This window comes from Rattus norvegicus, chromosome 3 (genome assembly GCF_021556685.1).
Source record: "Rattus norvegicus strain SHRSP/BbbUtx chromosome 3, alternate assembly SHRSP_T2T, whole genome shotgun sequence".
NCBI lineage: Eukaryota > Metazoa > Chordata > Mammalia > Rodentia > Muridae > Rattus > Rattus norvegicus.
Window position 1 is genome coordinate 155,154,073 of NC_141536.1, and position 26,021 is coordinate 155,180,093.

The 26,021-nt window shown below is 53.2% G+C and overlaps 1 protein-coding gene and 1 long non-coding RNA gene across 3 annotated transcripts in view; one reads left to right on the forward strand and one right to left on the reverse strand.

The window, feature by feature from the left end:
- Prex1 (phosphatidylinositol-3,4,5-trisphosphate-dependent Rac exchange factor 1) overlaps positions 1 to 26,021 on the reverse strand; it is a 150,431-nt gene that overhangs the window by 65,966 nt on the left and 58,444 nt on the right. Inside the window, 4 exon segments of the mRNA NM_001135718.2 lie at positions 4,111 to 4,212; positions 8,665 to 8,769; positions 15,916 to 16,038; positions 18,220 to 18,291. Of these exon segments, the coding sequence (NP_001129190.1) occupies positions 4,111 to 4,212; positions 8,665 to 8,769; positions 15,916 to 16,038; positions 18,220 to 18,291 (402 nt within the window).
- On the forward strand, positions 1,292 to 8,321 carry LOC147995818 (uncharacterized). Of its 2 annotated transcripts, none has more exons than XR_015684852.1 (3): positions 1,292 to 1,800; positions 6,800 to 6,958; positions 7,149 to 8,321. It is a non-coding gene; the product is annotated as an uncharacterized LOC147995818 (long non-coding RNA). The 2 variants fall into 2 exon arrangements; XR_015684851.1 differs by having other exon boundaries at positions 1,440 to 1,800; positions 6,511 to 6,958.

Genomic DNA, 26,021 nt, shown 5'->3' on the forward strand with positions numbered 1-26,021 from the left:
GGACCCTGGAAAGGGTGATCTGGGCACACCCCAGGGAAGGTGCTATAAGAGAACACAGGGAGATGCTTTCAGAGTAGGAGGGCCGGGGTGAAGGCAGACAGCAGAGGCTAGAGCTGGTGCAGCCTAGGGCAAGGCAGAGGGCAGGACTAGTAAGCAGCCAACCCTTGGCAGGCTCCACAGGGAGCCAATAGGGCTTCTTCCCCAACTGGAATGGAGGGAGGAAGAGTTGGGAGACATGGATAACCCAAGGTTTGGCCTGAGAAACCACCAGGATGAAGTGGCTGATTCCTGAAATGGAGAAGGGAGGTAGGATAGGAGGAGAGCCATTCTGGGGAAAATGAGAGCCAGCATGCAGGGAAGCGGGGGTGTTAAGAGCTGTGGAAGGTCAGAGCAGTGTTGCTCCTAAATGCCCACCAGACAATGAATGGACAGTAAGGCATAGCACTGCTCACAGGGGAGTACTATTCAGTCATGAAAAGGGAAGGAGTATGAACCCAGACTATAATGTGAAGTATGTCATACCAAGTGGAAAATGCCAGACACACAGGGATAAGGACTGTGACTCCAAGATCCTTGTAGACCCACCAGTGGGAGGCGCAAGCCCCAGGTTGGAGTCTGTTAGACCACCTGTAGATCCAAGGCTGTATCAGAGCCACGGCAAGGGCCAGGTACCATCAGCAGACAATCAAAAGGTCCAGCATCAGCCCGGGTTCCCATTAGGGACCTGCTTGCTACATAGCAAGGCATCACCCCAACTCTGGATCGTCTCCTTGGAAACCCTGATGGAAAACTCAATAACGCTTGAAAATGCCAACTGTCTATCCTGAGCCCGGGCTGAAGAGCCAAAATAGAATGTTCCGGCTATTCTTAGGCAGTGTTCAAGTTCAGCTTTTGGGGCTGTTCCCAAAAGGCTTTCACTCTTGCCTACTCCTCCCCTACCCCGGGCTCCCCAACCCTGCAGCCTGTCCCACTGGGAGTTCAGTGGGAACAAGGAGCCTCTTAGAACGGGGGACATCTGCGGGTACATGTTTGCAGGGCTGAGGGGACAGGCTGGGGTTGGAGTCAGCTGCTGTGCTCACAAGGTCATCTTTTAGAATGCCCTGGAAACTGTGAGCAGAGGAGGCCCCCCACAAGGGTGTAAAAGGCCCTCGGCCCTGCTGCTTGCTGATACAAATGTTCCAGGGGTAAGTGCCAAGGACGGGACACTGAGCAGTTGTCTGTCACAGAGCACACATGTTCCCGGAGGAATCTTAGGCCCTGATGGCTGGTCCCCAGCAGCCTCCAGGCTCCCAATACATGCAGCAGCAGGAGAGAGCAGCAGCGTGCACAGCTGTCAAGAGGGCAAGGCCAGACCTCCGCCACTTCCTGTGGGTGCTTCCTGCAGTAGCAGCCAGTGGTTTGCCCCAGCTGCCTCCACCTTCCTGGGGCAAGAGCCGTGTGGGACTAAACCCCAGGCTCTAGAGAAAGAAGGACAGGCCTCAGGTCCGCCAAGCTCCGAGGCCACACAGGTCTTCCCACACGGGTTATTGACACAGAACCTGCTTCTCTGCAAGCTCCTGTGACCCCAGACTTGGTCAAGACTCAGAAACCTGCTTGGCTCAGCTCTTGAGGCTGCAAGTAAGGATTTTTCCTCAAGGGTCAAATGTTCAAGGCTTAGAACCCAGAAGAGCCATGAAAGCCATCAGTGTTCTCAGGCCTCATTTAGGGAACTGACGAGGCCTACAGACTTCACCCCCAAGCATGGGGCCAACTGAGCTCCCAAGGATGCTTCTTCAACAGATGTACGACTTCAGAGCCGGGGTAAGTGAGGTTCTAGAACGAGACTGGTCAGCAGCAGCTCATGGGCTCTGGGGCGGCCATTTTCTTCCCCTCTCTGTGTCCTGAAGGCCTCGTCTGCCCTCCTGTCCATGATGCACAGGGTATACACTCACTTCATAACAAACCCGGAAGCCCTACTGTTACACCTTCTGCACCTCAAAGGAGAAACGGAGGCATAAGGAGTGGCATGACTTACTCAAGAGCTGGGGCTAATAAACTGCAGAGCTGTGACTTAGACACGGGCAGCCATGGGCTACAAAGCCCAGCACTAACCACTGAGCTGCCTGACAGGGCCAGAAAGCGCACAGCCAGGCTTGCCAGCAGCACCAGATCCTCCTGTTAACTTTGGTTTGCCTTGCAGGTAGGGGGTTTGGGATCCCCCTCTCTGTTTCGAAGCTTTGCAAAAGTACAAGCCCCTCCCCAGTTCTCAGCTCATGAGTTACAAGAGCAAACCACTTGCTGGATTTGGCCCTGGTCTCACCAATCTCTCTGGAAACCCCACAGCATGAGTCTGCCTGAGAACTAGGAACTAGTGTGAATGCCAAACAAAAGAGGAGGGAACAGGCGAGGGTCACCGCCTCCAAGGGATAGCTCAGATAGCTCGGGCTCCACAGCCAGACCAACCTGCAGCTCCTGACTGCCCACCACCCGTGCACTCATGAAACCACGGGAGGATGCAGCTGAGCTTCCCCCGGACTCCCTCAGAGGTCCAAATGGCCATGGCTGAAGGAGGCACAGGGAGAGCTAAGCCCCATGCCCACAGTTTCTTGTGTTAGTACAGTGTCCTGAGAGAGGTGGAGAGATGGCTCAGTCCTGCTGTGCAAGCAGAAGGATCTAAACTCGGGATCTGAGTTCTACCCTCGGCACTCACATAAAGGCCATGTGTGGTGACACTCGGCGGGAATCACAATGCTGGGGAAACAGAGACAGGAACACAGGTTCCTGGAGCTCGAAAGCCAGCCAGTCTAGCACAACAGGGAGACCAAGGTCCCTCTAAGGTGCTCTATCTCAAATGCAGGTACGTGGCTCCTTAAGGACTATACCCAAGTTTAGCCTCCAGTGTCCACAAATACATACCCTAACACACACCCACAAGAACCATGACCCCAGCAGTGCTGACAGCTCCAGGATCCTGTCAGCTCAGACACTCAAGGTCATGCACCTTCTCCAGCACAAACTGAAGGTCAAGGTTTGCCCCAGCACCTTCCTTACCCTCCCTCCAGTTCACAGAACAAAGACAGAGGTGGTCCTGTGAGCAGGTTCCTGCATGAGCATGGACGGTCAGTTGGATTAGCCTGCAAGCAGGAAACCCAAGAGCCAGCTATCATCAGACAGGCCCCGGCCGGACAGAGTCGGGGTTGGCACTGGCCAACAGCCATCATTTGTAAAGGCCCAGGAAAGCAGGACCAAGCAGCAGATGGGGACAGGACCGTCCATGCAGTTCAGGACCTGCCCAACTGTCAATTCTGAGGCTGAGGATGAAGCAGTCAAGGGTTGGATCTGCCCTGGACTGCTCAGCCAACACCAGGCCACAGTGGCTAGCAGGGAAGGTGACAGCAGGTGCATGAATGGCTATGCCAAGTCATTCCATGCCCCCCTAAAAGAGCCCAGGCTTTGGTGCCAGCCTGTCTGTCCCTCCTTGGGGCTGTGGCATGTGGGTTCCAGTAACTGGCTTAAGGTTCAAGTCTGAGTAAAAAGATTGGTTCAGGAGCAGAGCACCTGACCCAGATCCCAGCCAATCAGAACACAGCCCTGCTTTGGACCCTGTCATTGGAGTAGAACAGAATGTGGGGGGCCCATCTCAGCCAATCAGAGCATAGCACTACCCAGTGGCTAATGACCAATTTAAGGGAAAAGCAATGGTCTAAGTAGGTTGGAAGATGATCAGAGTCTAAACCAAAGGTTCTTGTGATTAGCTAATGTCAAACCACGTGACTCGAATCCAAACTGTTTGGAATACACCATTCCTTAGCCACAGATGGCTGGCCACAGCCAGACTGACTCTCGGGCTGTCCGTCAGAACTCCAAGAGAGAAACTCACTGTCTCCTACTGACTTTAAACTTGACAGGGTGTGAGTCCAGATGCCTACAGCCATCTGCTGCCTCGTTGGAGATGAAGTTGGTTGTGGAAGCCCAGAGAACACAGAAAGAGGCAGGAGCTGGTCCAGCCTGGCCCAGGGCCAGCTCTGCCACTAGACACCACAGCTCCTAAAAACTAACAGCTTCTCTTGTCAGTGGCAGCCTGACAGAGCCCGCCACTTTTGCCTGGGGACAGGTCCAAGGGGGTCTCACCTTGAGCAGGAGTGGGTACTTGCAGATCCTCTGGATGGGGGACAGCAGGTAGCCCTCCAGAGGGATGTCCGTGGTCTTCCGGCCTCCCAGAAGCATGCAGTTCTACAAAGAGACATGAGACCATCATTAATAGAATCAAATAACGACACGGGAGCATGGGACCTCTCAGAACATAGTGCAGATAAGTGTGCAGGAGAAGCTCGGTGACCCTAAGAGAGGGACAAATTCTAGGACCTCTGCAGAGGTCTTTATGGGGCCACATGCCATGGCCTGGGGCCTGATCTCATCCGTACCACAGTCAGTGCTGCTGCACGGGGTCACCCCACGCACGGTACGTCAGCAGTTAAGACAGACCATAGAACTGCAAGTCCAAAAACATTGACTATGAGGATTTTTACAATTTCACCATTCTGGTCTAGAGAAATCACACACACACACACACACACACACACACACACACACACACACACACACACACACACACACACACACAGAGTCAAACCGCTGACCAAACCTGAGAAGCCCTAAATAGCCAGCCATCTGCTAGAGAGGGAAAGCATCTGTATTTCTGCCTAAATTGATTTGTAGCAGATTCATACAACAGCACCCAAACATCAGGGAACGTGGCAGAACCAGGGCCACATGCAGTAACACAGATAACCCCCAAACCTACGGAACAAGAAAGACAAACAGAAAGTTATGTACAAGACAACCCCATTCATATTTTTTAAGGCATGAAAAAGAGACCCAACTGTTGTCTGGTTTTTGTTGTTTTGTTAGTTTTATTTTCATGTGTGTACAAGTTTGCCTGCATGAATATTCCATGTGGATGCCCCTGGAGGCTTGAAAAGAACCTCAGATTCCCTTGAACCCAGAGTCACGGGCAGTTGAGAGCCCCAAACGCTGGTCCTCCGGGAGACCAGTATGAACTCTGAACTGTGCCTCCATCCCAAAACGGCAATGTATGAAACGAGAAGCAGGATTAAGATAAGACACCTCAGATTCCGACAGGCTCGGGACTGAGAATCTTACCTCTGAAGCGAGGTTATGGTGGTGGCCTGGGAATGCCTATAAACTGGTAGTCCAGAACTCTACAATGCTTAGCAGAGCTCCCACACACCCAGCTCAGTCCAGACTGATCCACCCACGACCACTACCAGCAGCAGCGGCCCTGCCTCCAAGCAGCACCCTTGGCCTCTGCTCATCCTGGGCCCAGCCCACAAAGCCTTCTCCTGCCCCAGCATGTGACAACAACCAGAGCCTGACCTCCAACCAGCCAAGAACTGGAAACTGTTACTATTTCGGTTCACACAGTTCAGGCGCTGGAGTTTGGGGTGTCCAGTCCTTAACTTCAGAACTAGTAAACCACAGATGGGGGGCTACGGGGGTGCATGCTCTGGCAACGTGTGTACGAAGGTCAGAGGCCATGTCAAGTAGTTGTCTTGTGTTGTATTTACTTATTGATTTTTGAGACAGATTCTTACTATGTGGCCCTGGCTGTCCTGGAACTCACTATGTACACCAGGCTGGCCTTGAACTCAGAGATCTGACTGCTTCTGCTTCTGCCTCTGCCTCTGCCTCTGCCTCTGCCTCTGCCTCTCTGCCTCTCTGCCTCTCTACACCTGCCCCTGCCCCTGCCCTTGCCCCTGCCCCTGCCCCTGCCTCTGCCCCCTAGGAAACAGGAACCCCCTCCTATGGTTTGCCATGATCCCAGCATGGTTAGAGGCACAGGCACACAGCCTCTAAGGAGTGTGCCTACCATCTCCCATTTCCCGTGGGGAAACCATGCACCCTGAGTTGGCCTGAGGATCAGGGAAGCCCAAGCGCCCTTTAGACATCACCACAGGCTCCCTTCTCTGAAAAGCGCGATTTTGCACCCTGGATCCCGGCTGTGGCTGCCCACACATCCTCAGCCTCTACATCTGTCCCTGGCACGGGCGAGGGGTCCCGTGCAGCAGCTGGGTGATGCCAGACCCCACACTGCGCACACTCAGGCCTTTGTCCTCACCACAAGCTGCCTGGGTGAAGTCAGCTCCAGGCAAAGGAGACCAGAGAGTGAGGATGAGAGGACTTTCCAGAAGCCCTCAGTTTCAAACGGGATGACTGCAGCCACCGCCTGTCCCAGTGCTCCAAGACCCACATTTTGTCTTGCTTTTCCTTTTCTTCTTTGAGACAGGGTCTCAGGTATGCCAGGCTAGCTGGGAACTCACTGTCAGGAAAGGGTGACTTTGAACATTCTAATCCTCCTGCCTCCACCTCCTGAATCCTGGGACTATAGGCATACAACAGTATGCCCAGTGTCTTTGGTGCTACATAGGGAACTCAGGGTTGAATGCTTTCTGGGCAAGGACTCTCCTGACTGGGCTACATCCCGGCCCTCTTTTTACTTTCATTTGAAAGAAAAGCGAGCAAACGCCCAGGCCGTCCACTGCTCTCCTGACTCTTCCAGGCCCAGAGACAGAATTCCTCAAAACCCTTGCTGACACGTGACCCTCAGATGAGTATCATCCCATGGCCGCCCTAGTCTTCTGTTCTACCCACGCTCACTTCCTGGGTGTAGATCACAGTTAGACCCACGCCTTTAGAGAGCACCTTTGACTGAAGAGACTCCAGTTCCCTCCTCCAGCACTGCTCCTTCCCTGAACCCCAGGCTCCAGGCTACCCTGACGCCTTGCCTTTCTCCTACAAGGCCATTCCTACTCACTTGGCCTGCCTGCTCCCTCGCCGTCTGAGGACAAACTACTCCAGTCGGCCAATTGACGGAGCCCTGTGATACTTTGAATTGTCAACTCGGCACATCCTAGAATCACCTGAGGAGACTGTCTAGATCAGAACAGCGTGAGGACACGTATGTGGGGGATTGTCTTGGCTTTGCTAATTGATGTGGAAAGACCCAGCCCAGGGTGGGCACACCACTCCCTGAATTGTGCCCCGGACTGTATGAGAGTGCATATGAGCTGAGAGGTACGCATGCGTCCTGCCGTCCTCAGTGCCCTGTCTCGTTCAGGAAGCTTAAAGCTACATAACATACATTTTAGGTGTGCCTGGACCGCCTCCACGAGGACAAGGACATCTGCCCTGTCCACTACTGTACCTACCCAATACCGAGCCTCTCAAGATAACAGGCCCCCCACACAGAGCCACCGACCGGGTTCATGAGCTGACCGTTTAATAGACACAGAAACATAGGAAGCCAAAGTCCTCCAAGATCTTCCGCAAGTGAACAGCCATCTCAGAGAGCCAGCCTGTCTGTTCCCAGCACAGTCACCTCCCGTGGCATCCATGACAGCTCTTTTGCAGGTGGCCAGAAGCTGTGAGATGCCAACAAGGAGGGAGACAGATGGTACCCGTACAACACCCCACACTCCTCCCTGTCTACACAGCCCCCGGGCAGCTGCTGCCGGAGTGTGACAGCCTGGCCCACCAGAAAGGCTGCGTGAGAAGGAAGTGGAGGGCTCTTCCCTTACAATGCCCTCCTCGTTTCCCTGGCTCCTTCCTGCCCCCATTCCCCCAGGACCCCAGCAGAGGCCAGGGGTGGATCCTGGGCAGCAGAGAATAGAGAAGAACAGTGTTGCTGAAAGGCAGAGACCAGGCAGAGGGACCTCCTTGTCTCTGTGTTCTGCCATGGCTGTTTTATGAACACAAGAACAAGGAGCAAAGTTCGAAGGTCGGGATGGCAGGAGTAAGGGAGGAGACTGGCCACGAAGGCTTGACGGAATGGAGACAAGAATGGAAAAAGGCTTGGCCGGTTCGCCTCCCTTGGATGCTCACTGGCCCTGGACGCAGTACGAACGTGCCAGAGAGGGAACCCCGTGCGACGTTGGCATCAAAGGCCTGGGGACGTTTGGCAGGAGGTTGTGCAGAAGGGATGCTGGCTCGGGGGGTGGAGGGTGGGGAGCCCTGTGGTGCAGGTTAGATGCCTGTGAGCTTGGCTAAAGCTCCTCGGCTACACCCCTGAACCGTCCCACTCCATGCGCTGAGATCCATCTCCATGGGAAAATGGCAACATGGAGCATGGAGTGGGGTGTCCCCGGCCAAATGTGCAGGAGCTCAAAGGTCAGAGTTCGGGATGGATGCCCTGACGAGCTCTCTTTCCAAGCACAGGTCCTGAGAGGCATTTGGCATCAGGGAGTCCTCAAATCTACTGTTGATAAAAGGATGGGGGCAGTACCCTAACATTGTCTTAGACAATAAAACCTACATTCTACCAAGCACTGTGGCACCTATCTGTCACCCCAAGACCACGGAGGCTGAGGCAGGAATTATCCCAGTGTGGGCTACAGAATAAGATTAAGTCTCAGTAAGTGGGAGGCGGGGCAGGCGAGATGGCTCAGCCGGTGGAGGGCTTGGCGTGCCAGCCTGAGGACCCGAGTTCCATCCTCAGAATCCACTTTGATCCCTTACCTTTACTTTGCCAGAAGCTGGACGCTGACTCTAAGCTGGCCGCTGCTTGCTTTTGTAAGTAGCCCAGGGGGATCTCCAGATGGGAACTCGGCCAGCAGCTCAGGTGGGCTGGAGGTGAACAGAGTGGGTAAGGGCGGGCGGGGCACTCACCAGGAGGAAGGCGCGAGCGGCAGGGACCTTGTTGAGCTCCACCAACAGACGCAGGGCCTTCTCGTGGTTACTGCAGTACTCCTCATACACACAGAACTTGTCCTTCTGCAAGACAAGAGCAGGGCTGTGAGGTGATGCAGGACACAGCCCGAGGGAGGCGGGGGCAGGCACATGGGGCTCCCCGGGGTCTTGCACGGGATACAGGCTCAGGCCTGGAGATGAAGTGGTTCAGAAACTCTAACTTGCTTCAGGACCGCAGTCCATTTGTTTCTGACAGCCTGCGTGACCTTCTGGGAATAGGGAGAAGCACATTTAGGACATGCACTGAGCAAGGGGACCCAGACCTGGACACCAGCTCTGCATTCCCTGCTGTGAATCTGGGCTCCTCACAGGAGCCCCATACCTCAGTGTCCCCAGTAGTGAGGTGGTAAATGTCAGGAACTTATTGCAACAGGAGACTACCTCTGTTGACCTCTAGGTGACTCTGAACCCAAAACTGGATTCCTTCCAGCCCAGAGGTCGCCTGAAGGTCACCAGGTCCCTACCCATGAGTCACATTTCAGACCTGGACAGAACAGAGCCCTCTCGGCAGGAAGTTAAGCAGTCCCTATTCCAAAGGGTCCCAGAATCAGTAAAACCCCAAACCAGGATGTCCTGAGGAGGCCCCTCAGGGATGGAGGCCTCCATAGCCCAGACCTCAGATGGAGGATAGACCAGAGACCCCAGGAAACTCAGGAAGGAAGACGTGGGTGTGGAGGGCAAGCTGCTCATCCTGTGTCTAAAGCGGCTCTGAGGTCCATGCTTCCTAAAGAGGGTACAGGAAAGAGGAAGCCAGAGGAGGAAGATGGGGGAGGGAGACAAAAGGAGCAAGAGGGGGACTGTTTCCTCCACAGGCGCCTGGGAGGGAAACAGAAAAGGGAAATGAAGGAAGGATGGGGTTTTCCAACAGAAGTCCCAACCTGCCACACTCACCCTGCGCCCCACAGATCTGAGCGCACATCCTGAGGGACAGCACCCACGACCGGCGAGTGGTAACGGCCACATCAGGTATGGGCCAAGCACTGGGTTAAGATCATTGTGCTCTCGGTGGGCGTGGACAGTCAGTCACTCTCCACCAGAACCTCACAAGGTCCATACTGACCCAACTGCCCAAAAAGCAAAGAAAAAAACTCTCATCTCACAGCTCCTGGTGGGACAGACAAGTACCCTTTGCCAATGCCCTCTAAAGGTCATGGCATGAGAAGGATGGCAGCTGGGGGCAATCAATGCCTAAGGTAGAAGGCTCAAACCACAAATTCACGGGCTAAGCTCCGAGGGACCCTGGGGCATCATGAGGTACAGTCAGCACAATGAGCAGCTGAGACCCTGACCAGGGAGCTCTGCTTCCCTAAACCTTGGTTTCTAGGAATAACAGGTCCTTGAGACCTGTGTGAGCAGAGGGAAACAGCCTGACACACGGTATACACACAGGGCCCTCGGGTACCCTCCAAGAAGAAGCTACAAACACACACACACACACACACACACACACACACACACACACACACACACCAAGAACACAAAAACAAGCAATAAACACACACTGGTGGGAAAGTACCAACATTAAAAAAAAAAAATCCTGCCATGATTACCTAGCATGCACACATACGTACACCATGGGGTGAATCCCAACCATCTGAGCATTACAATAATCAAGCTACACACTCGAAGCACCTACTGGGCACAGAACCACGTGGATTTCAGGGGACCCAACATCTACCTGCAACCTATGCAGCCCATTGAGAAACAGGGGTCGGGGAGGTTTAATGCGAAATGTTCCCCCATAGGATCGTATGTTTAAATGTTTGGTCTCTGGCTGGTGTATTTGGACACTGTGGAACCTTTAAAAGGCAGGGTCTGGCCAGAGGAATCAAGTGGCCAGGGGTGGGCCTTGTTGCCTATAACCTCCCAGGCAGAGCTCTGCTTCCTGATCTACAAAGCACTTTTCACCAACGGTGGGCCTCTCCCCCTGACAGTGAACCAAAATAAAAGTTTCTCCTTAAATTGCTTTCCTCTGGTCATCTCTCGGCACTGTGAAAAGTTGCCAGTAGGCAGCCAATCAGAGAACTCCCTGTCCTAGCAATGGTGGCCAACAGAGCCCTGAAGAAGGTGTGGTGTTCTGGGAGAGAGAGAGATAGACTACCCCAACCATTGTAAGAGATACACCTGTGTACTGCCACCACTACCCTCTAAGGATGAAAACAACATCTGAGAAACAGACAGGGGACAGAGAAAAATGATCCTAAAAATGTCATAGGGACACCTGGATCTAGTCACACCCGAATCCAATGCATACCTCAGAAGTGCCACTCTCGGGCACCAACGAAAGGTGCTTTCCTCACTGAAGCTGAGCTATGGCTTTTGTTGTGACAATAAAGATCTTCTTGAACAGTCCTGTTCTCTGTGTGTGTGTGTGTGTGTGTGTGTGTGTGTGTGTGTGTGTGTGTGTAGTGTGAGGTATGTGTGTATGTATATGTGTGTGAGGTGTGTGTGTGTGTGTGTGGTGTGTGAGGTGTGTGTATGTGTGGTGTGTGAGGTGTATGAGTTGTGCATGTGTGTGAAGTGTGTGAGGTATGTGTATGTGTGGTGTGTGAGGTGTGTGAGGTGTGTGTGTGTGTGTGTGTGTGTGTGTGTGTGTGCATGCGTGTGCTTCATTCTCTGTGTAGCACATGAGGGCCACACTGCATCTGGAGAGGCCAGAAGACAGCATCAGATCCCCTAAAGCTGAAACTACAGGTGGCTGTGAGTTGCTGACTGGGTGCAACTAGTCATAGTCTAAGAAGAAAATGCAAAGCACAAGGCTCAAATATAATGAAGTAACACCTCCCTCTCTACCTCCACCTACACCACAAGGAGCCAGGCCAGAAGACAAGGAAAGGTCTGGCTCTTCCCACATGCCAACCCCAGCCAATGGCAATGAAACTGGAGCTTGCTGGCAAGCATTCTCAGGACCCCTAAGGACTCAAGAGATAGAACACTGATTGATTAGTAATGTCTGCCACAGGTGCAGAGAGGGAAGCAAAGGACAGGATACTCTACCTCTGACGATCTACAAGGTCACCCCTGCCTCAGCCTTCCAGAAGGGAAGGCCTCAAACTTTCTGCCTGGAGCAGCTAGGAGTAGCCAGTAACACTGTGGTAGTTTGATAAGAACATACCCCACAGGCTTACAAGATTTGAATATTTAGTCACCACTGAGTGGTACTACTTGAAAGGGTTAGGAGGTGTGGCCTTGTTGGAGGAAGTGTGTTGCTGGGGATGGGTTCTGAGGTTTCGAAAGCACAAGCCAATCCCTGTGTCACTCTCTTTCTGCTGTGGATCTGGATATTGAACTCTCAGCGACTTCTCCAGCCCCATGCCTGCCTGCATGCCACCATGCTTCCCGCCATAATGGAACTAGATTAAACCTCTGAAACTGTAAGCCAGCCCCAATTGAACACTTTCCTTTATGAGAGTTGCCATGGTCATGGGTCTTTGGAGCAAAGAACACTGACTAAGACAGCCATGCTGCCCTCCGCAAACCCAGCAAGTTCAGTCGCCCACCGTCCTCATATCAAGATGCTCAGCCCCAGCCTGGATCTTGGTCTGCGGATTCGGAAGCCCTGCTCTAAGTATCAAGTCCCCGTGTGTGGCTTGTTTCATCCCCCGGGTCAGAGGAGCTAAGTGTTCTGCCAAGAAGGAATGAACAGACACACGGCTGTACACACGGATGTGGTAGACGGGGACATACAGACGCAGGTTAAAGGAAAGACCCAGTCGCCAGGGGAGCCATGCACACTGTCACAGCTATGAGAATACCCAGGAGAAGGTACCATCGACTCCAAACCACAGCCAGGAAGACCTAGGACTGGAGAAGGGCAGGAAGCAGCTAGGCCATGAAGATGGGGAAAGGTCAGCTGCACCTGCAAGGGTCCCCAACCCTTCATACATTCTATAAGCAGAAACAGCCACACGATTCAAACTCACCAGCCCTCAGCTGACCACAACTCTCAGAACAAGACCCAACATCCTGGCCTTGGCTAAAAGCCCCACAGGGCCTGGTCCCATGCTGTCCCATCCTCCCCAGGGCTTGCTACACGGCAGCTTTAAGGTCTCCCTCTGCCGTTGGCCAACCAGAACATCTTCAAGACTACCCTACTCCACCCTGGAAGAGAGCCCCTCAGGGTGTCCATATAAACTCCAACATCACATGCACAACTGGGCACTATATAGTGTGCATCCCTAATACTGCATGGGTCACTATATCTGGATGCTTACCTGAAAAGCCACTCTATGCCCTGTGTTCCTGTTTGTGACATCCAATGGGCCTGACCCTGAGGGGCCCCCAGAAGGGTCCTAGTCACCTGATGACCCCAGTATCTTACACCCATCACCATCTATCCGGCCATCTATACAGCCATCTGAATCGATCTCGGTCACTCTTATGCCGACTGCCTAACAGGATGCTGGCAGAAGGGTGTGCAGGTCTGCCCTGCCTCCTGGCACAAACTTACACCACTGTGCCTGGCACTCAGACTTGTACCTGTATTTCAGGAGTAGGTGTCACTTTCGACAGTGACAGATTGCAGTATGTCTCGGGCCTAATCCCAGTTGTGACGCTGACTAGCTACCTAAACTCAAACTATAACTTAAGTCTCTCTGGGTCTCAGTTTCCCCATCTGTAAAATAGGTGGTGACAGTAACTACCGCCAAAGGCTACTGTCAGGTTTTGAGACACAGGGTTCCACTCTTTAGCCCAGGCTAGCTCTAAATTCACTTCATAGTCCAGGCTGGCCTCACACTCCACCTACCTCAGCTTTCCCAGTGCTGGGAAGACAGGTGTCCCGTGTCCCGTCCCATGCCCCCTGCGCCCAGCAATCCTGCAGTTTTAGTATATAATGTGTGGTACACTTAGAACAGCACCCTGAACAGAAAAGGGGGCCCCTTGGTGCTTGTCTATGTAAATTAAATACATGGTGGTTGGCTTGTGGGGTGTAGGTTCTTTCTAAAGACTGGGTATGTGGAAGGGGATGCGTAGTCTGGTCAGTTCCTCAGCCTAGGTGCTGCCTGGGGTCCCCAGGGACGTAGGGATGAGGAACAAAGCTACATTTGGCCTCTGGGGCTAGAGAGGACACCGTGTTGATACTGTGGGACCACCAGTCATTGCATGGTGCAGTTCCCTCACAACCAAATCCCTGCTAAGAGCCCCAGGTCTAAGGGGTTGGTTGCCTGCACCAAAGTGGGACCCCTTCACTGCCACTGTGCACGGCCCCCAAGGCCACCCCAACTCGGGCACCCTCCCAGCCGGGACCAGCTTAGGTCTAGACAGGTGTTAGCACTACATCACCCTCGTGCTCCTCTCCCCTCCCCATGAAGCCACCTGCACACCTGCCTCCAGCTACTGTCAAACTCCCCAGCCATGGTGACTCACCCCCTCCCTCCGTGAGCACAGGGATGGAGAGGGTGAAGGAGCTACATTTTAAATTAAAACACGATTTGAAATTAAAAACACTGACTCATCCCGAGCAGCCTGGAGGCTGCTCCGTCGGCTGCTGGCACTGCCTGGAGGAGGGGAATCAGCCAGGTGTGTGGGTAAGGCCTGTGCCCCCTCATCTCGCCTGCTCTAAGTCCTGAGACGCAGTCTAAGTAGCCCAGGCTGGCCGGGAACGTCCCACTCTCCCCACCTCAGCCTCCTAGACACTGTAATCTTTACAGACCTGCACCCCACACAGAATCTTCAGGGGGCCTTGGCCTGGGGCAGGTGGGTGAGTCTCTGGTAGGATTCGTGAACAGAAGCTTTCCTGTATACACTGTCACCTTCTGTGTGCAGCGGCAAGGACACCACACACCACGCTAAGTACGTCTATTCAAGTATTGAAATGATTTTCAAGGGTTTCACAGCAACCCCAGCAGGTGGATGCAGTTGAGAGCAGAGGCCTCAACCTCGGAGTCAGAGTCCATAACCTGAAATGCTCCGGGTCACTGTTCCTAGGTCCAGATCTGTGGTCACGTGTGGTAACATCCTTGGGCTTGCCCTACTGCCATTTGCTGGCCCATGGAGCAGGCAGGTGAGCGTGGGCTAGTCTCTTAATTCATTTCTCCTTTTTTTTTTAATAAAATGTATTTATAGCTGGATGTGGTGGCCCACACCTTTAATCCTAGCACTCAGGAGGCTGAGGTAGACAAACCACTGAGTTCAAAACCAGCCCGAGCTACATAGTGCGTTCCAGTCAGGCAGAGCTGCATGGTGAGACCCTGTCTCAAAAAAGAAAATACCATGAAGTAAATTCTTATGTACTTGCATAGGTGTGTCACTGGGCATAAGAGTACCACGCCATGTACATGGAGCTCAGAGAACAGTTTACTGGAGTCAGGTCCCTCCTTCCACCACCTGGGTCCTGGGCACCAGATGACAGTCACCAGGCCCCGCAGCAAACGTTTCAATCTGCTGGGCCATCTCACCTGCCACGAAGGGGACAGACCATCAAGCCACAAGGTCTCCACTCCTGTGTGGCCAGTATCATACAGGGAGGCCTGCCAAGGGGACAGCTTAGAGTGTTGTAGGTTCTTAACAGTCCTCGTGCTGTGACCCTTTATGGTTCCTCATGGGGTGGGGACCCCCATCCATGAACTTATGTCTGTTGCTACTTAGTACTATAACTTTGCTACTGCTACGAATCGTAGGTAAATATCTGTGGTGTTTCCCGATCGTCTTAGGTGACCCCTGAGAAAGGGTCGTTCTTTGGGTTACAATCCACGGGTTGAGAACTGCTTTTCTAGACCAACAGTGGAACTGGGGTGACTGGATGAGGAGTTGCGTTCCAGGAAGTGGAAGGCCTGCAGGGATGTGGGGATTTTTGTTTTCTGTTGACATGGAGCCATGGGAATTCTAGAAGAGAGAAGCAACCAAGTTTGTGTTTCCAGGGGAGTTTCTAGCAGCTCAGAGGAGATGGTTTCCAAGCTCTTCACCCAGGGTGGAAGAACAGGGCCCGGAGGCTCACAGTAAGTCACCAACTAATAGCTAGAATGAAGCCTAGCAGGCTGAGGCCGGGGATCTGTGTACAAGACCATGCCCCATAGACTCTTGGGAGGTCGTTGGGAGAACCAGACCACAGGAGTGGGCACGTGAAGGCTACAGCAGAGGCAGTGTTGACTGAATGTTCAAACTCGGGTCCTCATATTTACACAGCAAGCATTCTCACCCACTGACCATCTCTCTGGGCCGCATACTTACAAATTTCAAGAAAACATTCCCAAGTTCGTGCTGAGACTGGGGCTCCGGGTGTAGGCAGTATTCCAGGGCAGCCAAAAAATCCTTATGGACCTCCAAGATGTCCTCAATGTTGGAGAAGAGGATCTAGAATGGACCAAAAGGCCAGAGTCGGTCAGGAGTGGGGAGCAGGTCCATTCCCAGAATAGCTGCACCCCAGGGTGTATGAGCAGACATCAAAGGGTGAGGTTCCCCTGGGTCAGGCAGCTGCTATTGGCTGCAGTCCCAGCAGCAGCAGGTGTGAAGACCAGGGGCAGACCTGGGCTGGTTGTCGCACTCATCAGTAGCATCCAATTCCCATGACCAAGAAGCCATTCCTGGCTCCGATTCACCCCTGAGGACTGGAGGCTCAGAGGGCAGGAGTCGACATCCCAGCTGGCTGCAGAATAACAGAGCATCACAGTGTACACAAACACTGCCACACTCGGAAGCCTCAGGCATACAGGGCAATGTGCACCAACAAGCCTGCTCACACGGCCGGGCTCCCACAACAGTGGAAGGGGAGGGCCAGGGGCCAGCGCCTACACCTCAGCTACTGACAGGCCCAGGGCAGCCAGAAGCCCACTCCTCCTCCATCCCTGTGAGGGCTGCTTGTCACCACTGTTCACCTTCCCTTCTGCCTACCTCAACTTGCACCGTTGAACCTGATTATGCTGAAGGTACCCTAGACCCAGCCACTGTACTGACTGAGAAAGGGTTGCAATACTGTCTGTCCCTTGAGTGTACATCCAGAAGAGGCAAGGAATGCCTGCTCAGAAGGCATACTCAGAAATGGTAACAGGGCCAAAGTAGAAAAGGCTCAAATATTCATTCATAGGAGAATACTGTGTGAACTATTACAGAGCCAGGGAGAAGCATGGGCTGGATCTGCACACTGGAATACAAACAAACCCTGCAGATGTGGGATGACAAAAGACACCGGACACAAAAGAGCTCATTGTCACAAAGTGTAAAGACAAGACAGAAACAGGGCTGGGCGTGGCAGCGTACACCTTTGAGCCCTGTGCTTGGGAGGCAGAGGCAGGTGGAAATCTGAGTTCGAGGCTGGCCTGGTCTACAGAGTGAGTTCAAGGACAGCCAGGGCTACACAGAGAAACCCTGTCTTTAAAAAAAGACGAGGAGACAAAAACAATCACCAGCAGTGGAAGTTTCACTGGCTGGGAGGGGCTGTGAGCAGGCCCAGGCTGTGGATGTTCCTCTTCACAGCCACGCCCTCAGGACTCCCATCCCTTGTTGGATGGAGATTAAGACCTGATAAAAAAGCGATTTCTTAAAAACTACCAAGGCGGGCTGGAGAGATGGCTCAGTGGTTAAGAGCACTGACAGCTCTTCCAGAGGTCCTGAGTTTAAATCCCAGCAACCACATGGTGGCTCACAACCATCTGTAATGAGATCCAATGCTGTCTTCTGGTGTGTCTGAAGACAGCTACAGTGTACTCTATACATAAAATAAATAAATAAATCTTAAAAAAAAACTAACAAAGCTTAACTTTAGGTGATAACAAGGGCCTCTAAGCTCTAACAAGTGTGTAATAATGAATTGTAGGTGCTCGGTGATTATCTGTAGTGAATGAATGCATGGAATGAAGAACATAGGTCCCAGCAAACAGGCAAACGTTCACCACTCCTGCCATCCCATCCCCCAGGACCTGCTGTGCAGTGGCACTGCCTTCCAGCAGGGTGAAAGAGCGGGATCAGAATTATCAACATGCATGTGACCGCCACAAGCCAGGGCATCGGGCGAGGGTCATCCTTGACCACATATGTGGTAAATGCTAGGTACTGCAGAAACACATATATCCTTGTATCCATTTCCCCCTGGACCAGGCCAATCAGAGCACAAAGTAAAAGGTTTTTAGAAACATGAGGTCAGAATGCTGGCCAGCGTGGGCCTCAGAGGCACAGACGTTCCATTGATACTGCCCAGACTTCCCAGCGCCACAGCCAGAAGGGAGCTGGCCCAGTGACTTGTGGGCCTGTCCACTGCAGGAGCAGGAGGGCAGCAGGAGACATCAGGCTCCTGAGACATCTGGGAAGGATTTTCCAGAGGCACCAGGCTGGACAGAAGGAAGAGAGAGGGCGGAATGGCCACACTGTGTCTGAACTGGAGAGTGGGCCTGGGGCACAGCCTCCCTCTCTCCTGGTACAGGCCGACAGTGCCAGGGCTGCTGAGAGCAGGCTGGGGACCAGAGGCAGGCAGTGCTGGGGAGTGAGTTCAGAGCCTCCTAGAAGAAGTAGGGCCAGCAGTGTAGCAACAGGAGTCCTCACCTTGACATTCTCTTCCGTGAGGCCCTTGTCCACAGAGTCGGCCACATTCTGCCGGATCCGCTGTAGGAACGCCTAGGGAAACAAAAGCAGAGATGAGGGGTCATATCTCCCATCCCAGAGGCCCCTGCTAGTGGGACATGGGTTCAAATGCTGGCCGGGCCCTGAGAGGTTGCACAGTGCAACGATTTAAAAGCTCTCCTGCTGACAGGCTACTTCCCTGGGCTGCCCTACCCGCAACTGCTTCCTCAGCCAAAGGCTTATTATGGCTATCTACAATATCTGACCCTGTGTGGAGCTAATGACACGGAGCCCCGGCCCCCCCAGGAATCTACAGCCCAAAAAGACACATTAAGACTTGCTTCCTCACCCAAATACCTCTCAGACCACGCAACAATGACCACCTGTCCCTGGTGTTTTCCTTTTAAGCTTTAAGACGTTTATCTGACTCAAAGGAAAAACCATAAAATGTCAAGAACACGACTCATCTCTTCTGTACCCCAGCTCTACCCACTGAAGCCCTCACTTTCTCCCACGGGAACCTCAGCTCCAGATACCAGAGATGGCCGCACGCACAGTGAGTGTTCTTGTGCGTACACAACTGTTCTCACCGTCTCTTCCCTTCACACATCAAGACAGCAGCACCCGGGACACTCCAAGCCAACCAAGCACTCATGTGGGTGCAGAGACACTTGTCTGTCCCCCTTGCACATGGGGCCAAGTGAGAAGATGGCCAACCAATGTCACCAGATGGGATGACGGGTTTTGTGGGGTGCTGGGATGAAATTCCAGGCCCTTGGGCACACTAGATAGGTACCCTACTACTGGGCTGCATCTCTAGACCACCCCTCCTTTTTGAGAAAAACCGAAATTAAGAGTTTTCACGGCTCCCAATTCACTTTTCCTTCCTCCCCTCCCCCACCAACCGCTCCCTTCCCTCCTTCCTTATATTTGGCTGGCCTGAAACTCAGTCCTGTCTCCACATCCCTGGTGCTGGGACTGTAGATGTGTCCTTTGGCGTGCTAGAGAGACCCTGTTATCAAGAGAGCAGATGTCAGGATCCAGCGTAAGAGTGGAGGAAGTGCACTGTATGAAAAGTTGTGTCGGTGGCTGGAGAGCTGGGGTGTGGCAGAGTGGGCAGAGTGGGCAGAGGGCGAGCTACTGTGGAAGCCACAGAGGTGGCTAAGGATGTGAAGGGAAAGAGAGGGACCTAAGCCAGCACTTAAGGGAAACTGAGGCCAGTCTCCCACAAAGACTTCCGGCTCAGGATGTGAAGCCTGGCCCCGGTTAACTGGGCAGTGGTCACATAGAGACCCTTGAGAAAATGAGCCCATAGTCTTGTGCCAGTCCAGGGGACCAGTCAGCTATCAACATGTCTCACATCTTTGTGACAGCAAGGACGCAAGGGGACTGAGCCAGGAGAGAGTGTGTGGTCTCCCTGCCTTGGGTTAATTAAGACTGGGCCCCATCCTACCACGCTTGTCTAAGGAGATGTCTCCAGGAGATGGCAGGGAGTGTACTGGTGTGAGGAAGGCAGAAGCAGTGGCAGAGGGGTTGCTGGCCCTTCAATGCTGCTGTCAGATCCCTTTCTGTCACCTTGACTGACACCCACAGTGTCCCCGAATAAACAGGGCCTTCACGCAGCAGCACGGGCTGGTGCATGTGGACAGATTCTCTAGTTTCCACCTACGAGCCCCCGGGTGACCATGGGTAGTGATGGACTTCAAATGCTATCACTTCACTGGTCCACCTGGTTCCAGGGAGTGTGGACATCAAGAAACCCCATCTAACAGGCCAGGCCCGCATGTACCCAACCATTGTGTTCTCGGTCCTAGCTCCCCTTCAGTCAATGACACCTCTGCCTCCTTGGGGTTCAGCCTCTTCACCCCTCAAGGTCCCTTAAGATGCACAGACCAGACCAATCAACACTCAACTTAATTCTTCACGACTTCCCCACTATGAAGCTTAAGATCTTGACTTGAGGAGCTGGAGAGATGGCTCAGTGGTTAAAAGCACTGGCTGCTCTTCCAGAGGGTCTGGGTTCAAATCCCAGCACCCACATGGCAGTATACAGTCTGTAATTCCAGTTCTAGGAGATCTGACAGGCTCACATAGACATACATGGAGGTAAAACACCAATGTAAATAAAGTTTGCTTTAAAAGAAAAGATCTTGACTTAAAATCACCAAGGAGCCACATTCACACTGGTGCCTCGTGTGTGGGACAGGATCCACGGGCTGGGAGGCCAGACTGAGTAACAAGCAAAAAGCCAGCTGAGCACCAGGGTTATCTGTCTCTGGGTCCTAACATCAGGTGCAGAGTGATCGGTCCTCACACTCCTACACTACTCCCTATGGTGGGCTGCACAGACTCCTCCCACCATGCCACACACGCACGCACGCACGCACGCACGCACGCACGCACACATGCACGGCTTTTTGTCTCTTTTAAAGTCCAGATCTTCCATGGCACTCCATCCCCCCACACTGAAGCCACACTCTCAAGCCTGTCCCAGGACCTTTGCATAAGCTCTTCCTGCTGACTGTTCCCCTCCCATTCCGCCCTGAGCCAGCTCCATTTACCAGGCCTTAAGCACTACTCACCTCTTCCAAGAAGCCCTCCCTGACCCGAGGTCATTACCTTCCCACTTTGAATTTTTTTTTTAAATGAGCTCAAACAACATGCACCAGCTTTTAAGAGTCAAACCAGCGACAATAAAACAGGAGTGAGGCTAGGAAACCACTGGGTATGGGTTTAAACCACAGCTCTCCTCTAGCCTCCTGAGTGACCTCAGAAAAGTGAACCAGCTTCTCTGAATCTTAGCTTATTCTCCCCAGATATGGGAATCAGAGTGTGTTTGAGCACATGTGTGCGGTGTGTATGTATGTGAATGTATCAGTGTGTGTGTGTGTGTGTGTGTGTGTGTGTATGAGTACATATATATGTATGTATGATGTGTATCGGTGTGTGCCTATGTATGAGAGTGTGCATGTATCAGTGTGTGTTTGTCAGTATGTGTGTGTGCACGTCTGTGTGTCCGTGTGTATGTTGTATGTGTGTGAGTGCATCAGTGTATATGTGTGCAAGTGTGTGAGTAGTATCTATGTGTGGTGTGTGTATATGTGTGTGTATCTTTGTGTGTGGTGTATATCAGTATGTGTGTCTGTGTGAGAGTATCTGTATGTGTATCAGTGTGTTTGTGTGAGTTGGTGTGCATGTATGTGCTCATGTGTGAGTGTTAGTATCAGTGTGTATGTGTGTGTCAGTGTGCATGCATGTATGTGTGTGTCTGCGTGTGCGTGTGCATGTGTCTTATCAATGTAACAGGATAAAGAAACGGTAAGTCAGTAAGGAGGGACGTCACGTCTCTGCTCACAGTTGGACCCTCATGGCCAAGAGCAGAGCCTGGTCCACCGTAGACACTCGGAAGTCAAACGAAGGCGTGAGGGGCCTGACACAGGGCGGGAGCCTCAACTCAAGCCCCCAGAACAGTAGAACTTGCTTTTTGAAAGGACACAGTAGGAACGGTTGGGGGCGAAGTTTCCTAGAGGGTGCAGCAGCTAGGCCTGGGGTGCCCGTCTCCAGCCACCCAGACAGGCAGACAAAGGTAGCCCTGCCCAGCACAGGCGCCCAGGCAGGCGGGCAGGAAGCCTCAGTACCACTGGGCTGACCTAGATGGAGCTTCCTGTCCTGGTTTCTTCACACGAGCTGGGCTACTGCTATTGTGCTGGGACAATGGGAGGCTCAGGCCACCCACAGAGGACGTGCACACAAGCCAACTTGCCGAGCAATGGGCACCAAAAACAGCTCGTGACCCAGAAAGAATGTGCCAGCGGGGGGTTCTGGGCAGAGGCACAGCAGCCTCACAACCACTACCCTGCAGGCGGTGCTGGTATTGTCTGTATTTGCGAGGCTGCTGAGGGACCCTCTGAGTGTCTCTGCCCAAGGTCTGATGGCAGCGGAAGATGCGGTTCACATCTTAGGGACTTCCCTGAAACAAGACCCCATCCTAAGATGCTCCCTGTGGCTCCCCAGGGCCCTGTCCACTGCTGGTCCACCCGGTCCCTCAGCATCCACCTACTCCCCTCATCCCAATAATAACAGCAATTACGACGTACACCAAAGGTGCAGGAAATGGTAGGTTCATCACTACACAGCTTGGGCAAACTACAGCCAGGCAAGGGCTCTTGATAAGCTGACCAGCTATTTAGGGACCTGGGGCATTAGGAACAATTTGCATCCTGGTCTGAGCCACAGCCACGAGTGACTGAGAACACAGGGTCCCAGCAGCATGCACAAGGATGAGCCTGTGTTAGCCACGTTACGGTGTGAACAAAAACTCAAAAGCAGGGGCTGGGGATTTAGCTCAGTGGTAGAGCGCTTACCTAGGAAGCACAAGGCCCTGGGTTCGGTCCCCAGCTCCGAAAAAAAGAACCAAAAAAAAAAAAAAAAAAAAAAAAAAAAAAAAAAAAAAAAAAAAAACTCAAAAGCAGCAAAGGGCAGACCTGCTGCAGAAGTGAGCACCTGTCACGCGGACACCACGCTCTGCCATCCCACACAGGCTTCTTCCCTGCCCGTGCTCATATACTAGGTGACATCTCTGGGCCAGGAGGCCTCCTCGATGTGCAGGGCAGATGGGAACAGGTGTCAGCCACACCTGGCAGGAGCTGGCCCACAGACAGATGAAGAACAGGAGCAGGCCACACCCCAGGGAGGAAACTGCAAGCCCAGAGTCCGTCTCCTGCCCTCCTGCAGCTGTAGCAAGCATTGCTGATCAATCACACCTATTTTTCCTGCTCTGTCATAGTTCTGGGGGCCTCAAATACGTGTGCATCAAGAGCCCTGCTTCTAGAACCTCCACCTCTCGTCCTATCCCCTAATAGGTAAGGGGCCACCTCCCCCCACGGCTCGAGGCTCCACAAGGTGATTTGCTCCACAATGCAAACAATTGTCTCTCCCCACACTCCCAAGCTTTCTGGTGTGCCTTCCTAGCAAGGCCACTTCTCTGAGTGAGTCACGTGTGCTTATGGGGGACCCCCCCTGCTCCTTTCCTGGTTCAATCACAGACATGAGTGACTGCCAAACCACCAATACTGTACCAAGGTCAAGTGTCCCCCTGTCAGCGAGGCCTCTGAGAGCACATTCCCAAGGGGCAGGGTGAGTTATTCAGGGAGAATGGCTCCATCTGCCCAGCTCCGGTGTGAGTCTCTTTGGGGACAGAGAGGCTGCCTGACTCAGGTGGGCAAACTGCTCCAGGGTGAATTGGCTAGACAAAGATTAGGGACATAGACTCCTGACCCCATGGACCATCAGGTAGATCTACAGCTTGACTGAGCCAAGGTCAAGCAGTGGGAGAGCGCTCCCCTGACTCCACACTAAGGAGGAGGAAGAGGAGGAGGAGGAGGAAGAGGAAGAAGAGGAGGAAAAAGAGGAAGAGGAGGAGGCGGCTCATAAGCTCTCAATGGTTCACACAGCAAGGCCTCAGATTACAAGGCAGGCCTTCCTGTCTGCCCATTCTACAGATGGGACAAACTGACCCCCAGGGACAAAGAGCCAGCATGTCACCCAACCCAAAACCACAGAGCAAAAACCCAAACAGGGACAGCAGCCCCCATGGACTGTTGGGACAGACAGTGCATGTGTCTTCAAGGTCCCCAGAGGTGTCCGTACCCAGCAGGAAGATTGATATCTGCCACCGCTGCAGGGCCTAAGGAGGCTTTCTCAGAGGAGGCACCTATCACAAGCGAGACAGAAGCCCACCTGTCCATGTGACCCTGGAAAAATGATTGCTCTGCCCCAGCTTCATACCTTCCTCAAGCCCATTTTCCCCCAGGGTCTTGGCACTCACTGTCTGATGTGTCCTGCCTTTAAGATCCCCCCACGGTCAAGTGGATGGGAGACCCCCTCAGTGGTCTTCCATGAACACGCGCTATGAAGAGTGCTGTCCCTCCCGCCCAGCACGGACACCTGTGCTCCATGCTCCCACCCCACTTTACTTGAGGGAGCCACAGGGCATAGGTTCATTCATGGCTGTCTCTGCCTTCATTGTGCCTAGCCCATGGTGCGGCCTGAGGAAACTCCAGGCAAGGAGGAGGACTGGGAGGGAGGTGAGAAAGGAGGGAGCGAGCTGGGAACTTACTAACATTCGCACCTGGAGTCTACAGCCAGGAATTTGCTCTGATTTTATTTTTGCTTTTTTTTTTTTTGTTTTGAGAGCAGGTCCGATGGGTTGACTTCAAACTCCTGGGCTCAAGTGATTCTCCTGCCTCAGCTTCCTAAGCATCTGGGACTGCAGAGATGTGCCATCAAAAGTAGCATGTGTCTGAACCCTACAGCTCCAGGAGGGAGGCCCTCTCCTGTGTGCCCATTTTACAGAAGAGGGGAACTGAGGGTGCCCAGCTGTGAAGCATTCACTTAGAGCCCCGGGGCTAGGATGTGGTGGTCTGGCCTGACAGGGAGAACCCAGCCCAAATGTGCATCTCAAGTGAGTAACTGAGGGCCACAGATGGCCTCACAGATGGCAGCTGCCTGGGGACCCAAGCCATCTGTCTGGAACCATGGTCGCAGCCCAGGGAGGATAGAGCTCTCCCTGGAGATGCAGAGCAGAGCCCTGCACTCATTCCTGGAGAGAGACAATGGCAACTTGAGCTGCTGGGGGACAGGGACTGCTGTCCCCAAGGACACCCACACCTCAGCTGGGGTGACCTCACTCGACATATGGTGAAACCTGAGAGGGGTGGTGGGGGCGTCCCCACATCACACCAAGTACAAAGGAGGCGAGATGCCCATGGGGCTCCATCCCCACTGTGATCTGCTGGTCCAGGGTCTAAGGAAGCAGAGGATCATGGACCAATAGCGCCCTGGCAACAAAGTCAGAACAAACCACTCCTTTAACGATAATAAACCAGCCCTAGAAGACAGCAGAGGGGCTGCCACAGTGCCCCCAGCAGACCCCCGCAGCCAGACATGGGGAGGTCCCCCTAAGCACCAGTAAGTCCTGCAAAGACCCCAGTCCTATAAACCACCCCCTCACAAACCTGGTTTGGATATGATGAGGATCAGGAACCTCGAGCACAGCACAAAGATCTTACTTACAAATGACACACTATCCCATCACTCATGAGATAGTGACATCTCCTTCCTCCACCCCAGCCCAGGATAGCCATGCAGTGAGGATTTCATGACACAGAAGTCCGTTTAATGACCTGGAGGAGATCCACTGATGATCGCTTAGCCAGAGCAATGACCAGGGACAGGGGAGCACACAGGTCACATCTTATTTTTGGCTCAGTACGCTGCCCGGCCTCACACATGCAATGAAAAGGGCTAGACGGGGCCAGGAACAAATGCTGAGCAGTGCAGAGCGGGCCATCGAGGTCCAGCTCTGCCACTGAAACTTGGGGGGAGGGGGGTGAGCAGTGACTCACCCCCACCCCAGGTCTCAGTTTCCTCCTCTATGAATCAGGGAGCGTGAGTGCTCTATCTGCAGGGAGCGCTTCAGATGCTGTCACGTGACACACGCGTGACACACCGGAGTGGTGCGGGCACATAAAATACTCTCGAGCAACTGTAGGAGAACATCTACCCCTGTCACGCCCCCATCTGCAGATTACAGAGCTCTATGGGGAATGGAAGCTGGGTGTCCACAGGTTCCAGGCACCGTGCTTCCTGAGAAAGCGTCAGACATGTGTCAGTCACCATTAAGGAGCTGGATACCCAGTGTGATCACACACACACCCATCCTGTTTGTACTTGTGTGGGCTTAGGCTTGTTTGCAGTGCTGGAGACTGAGCCCAGGACCTCAA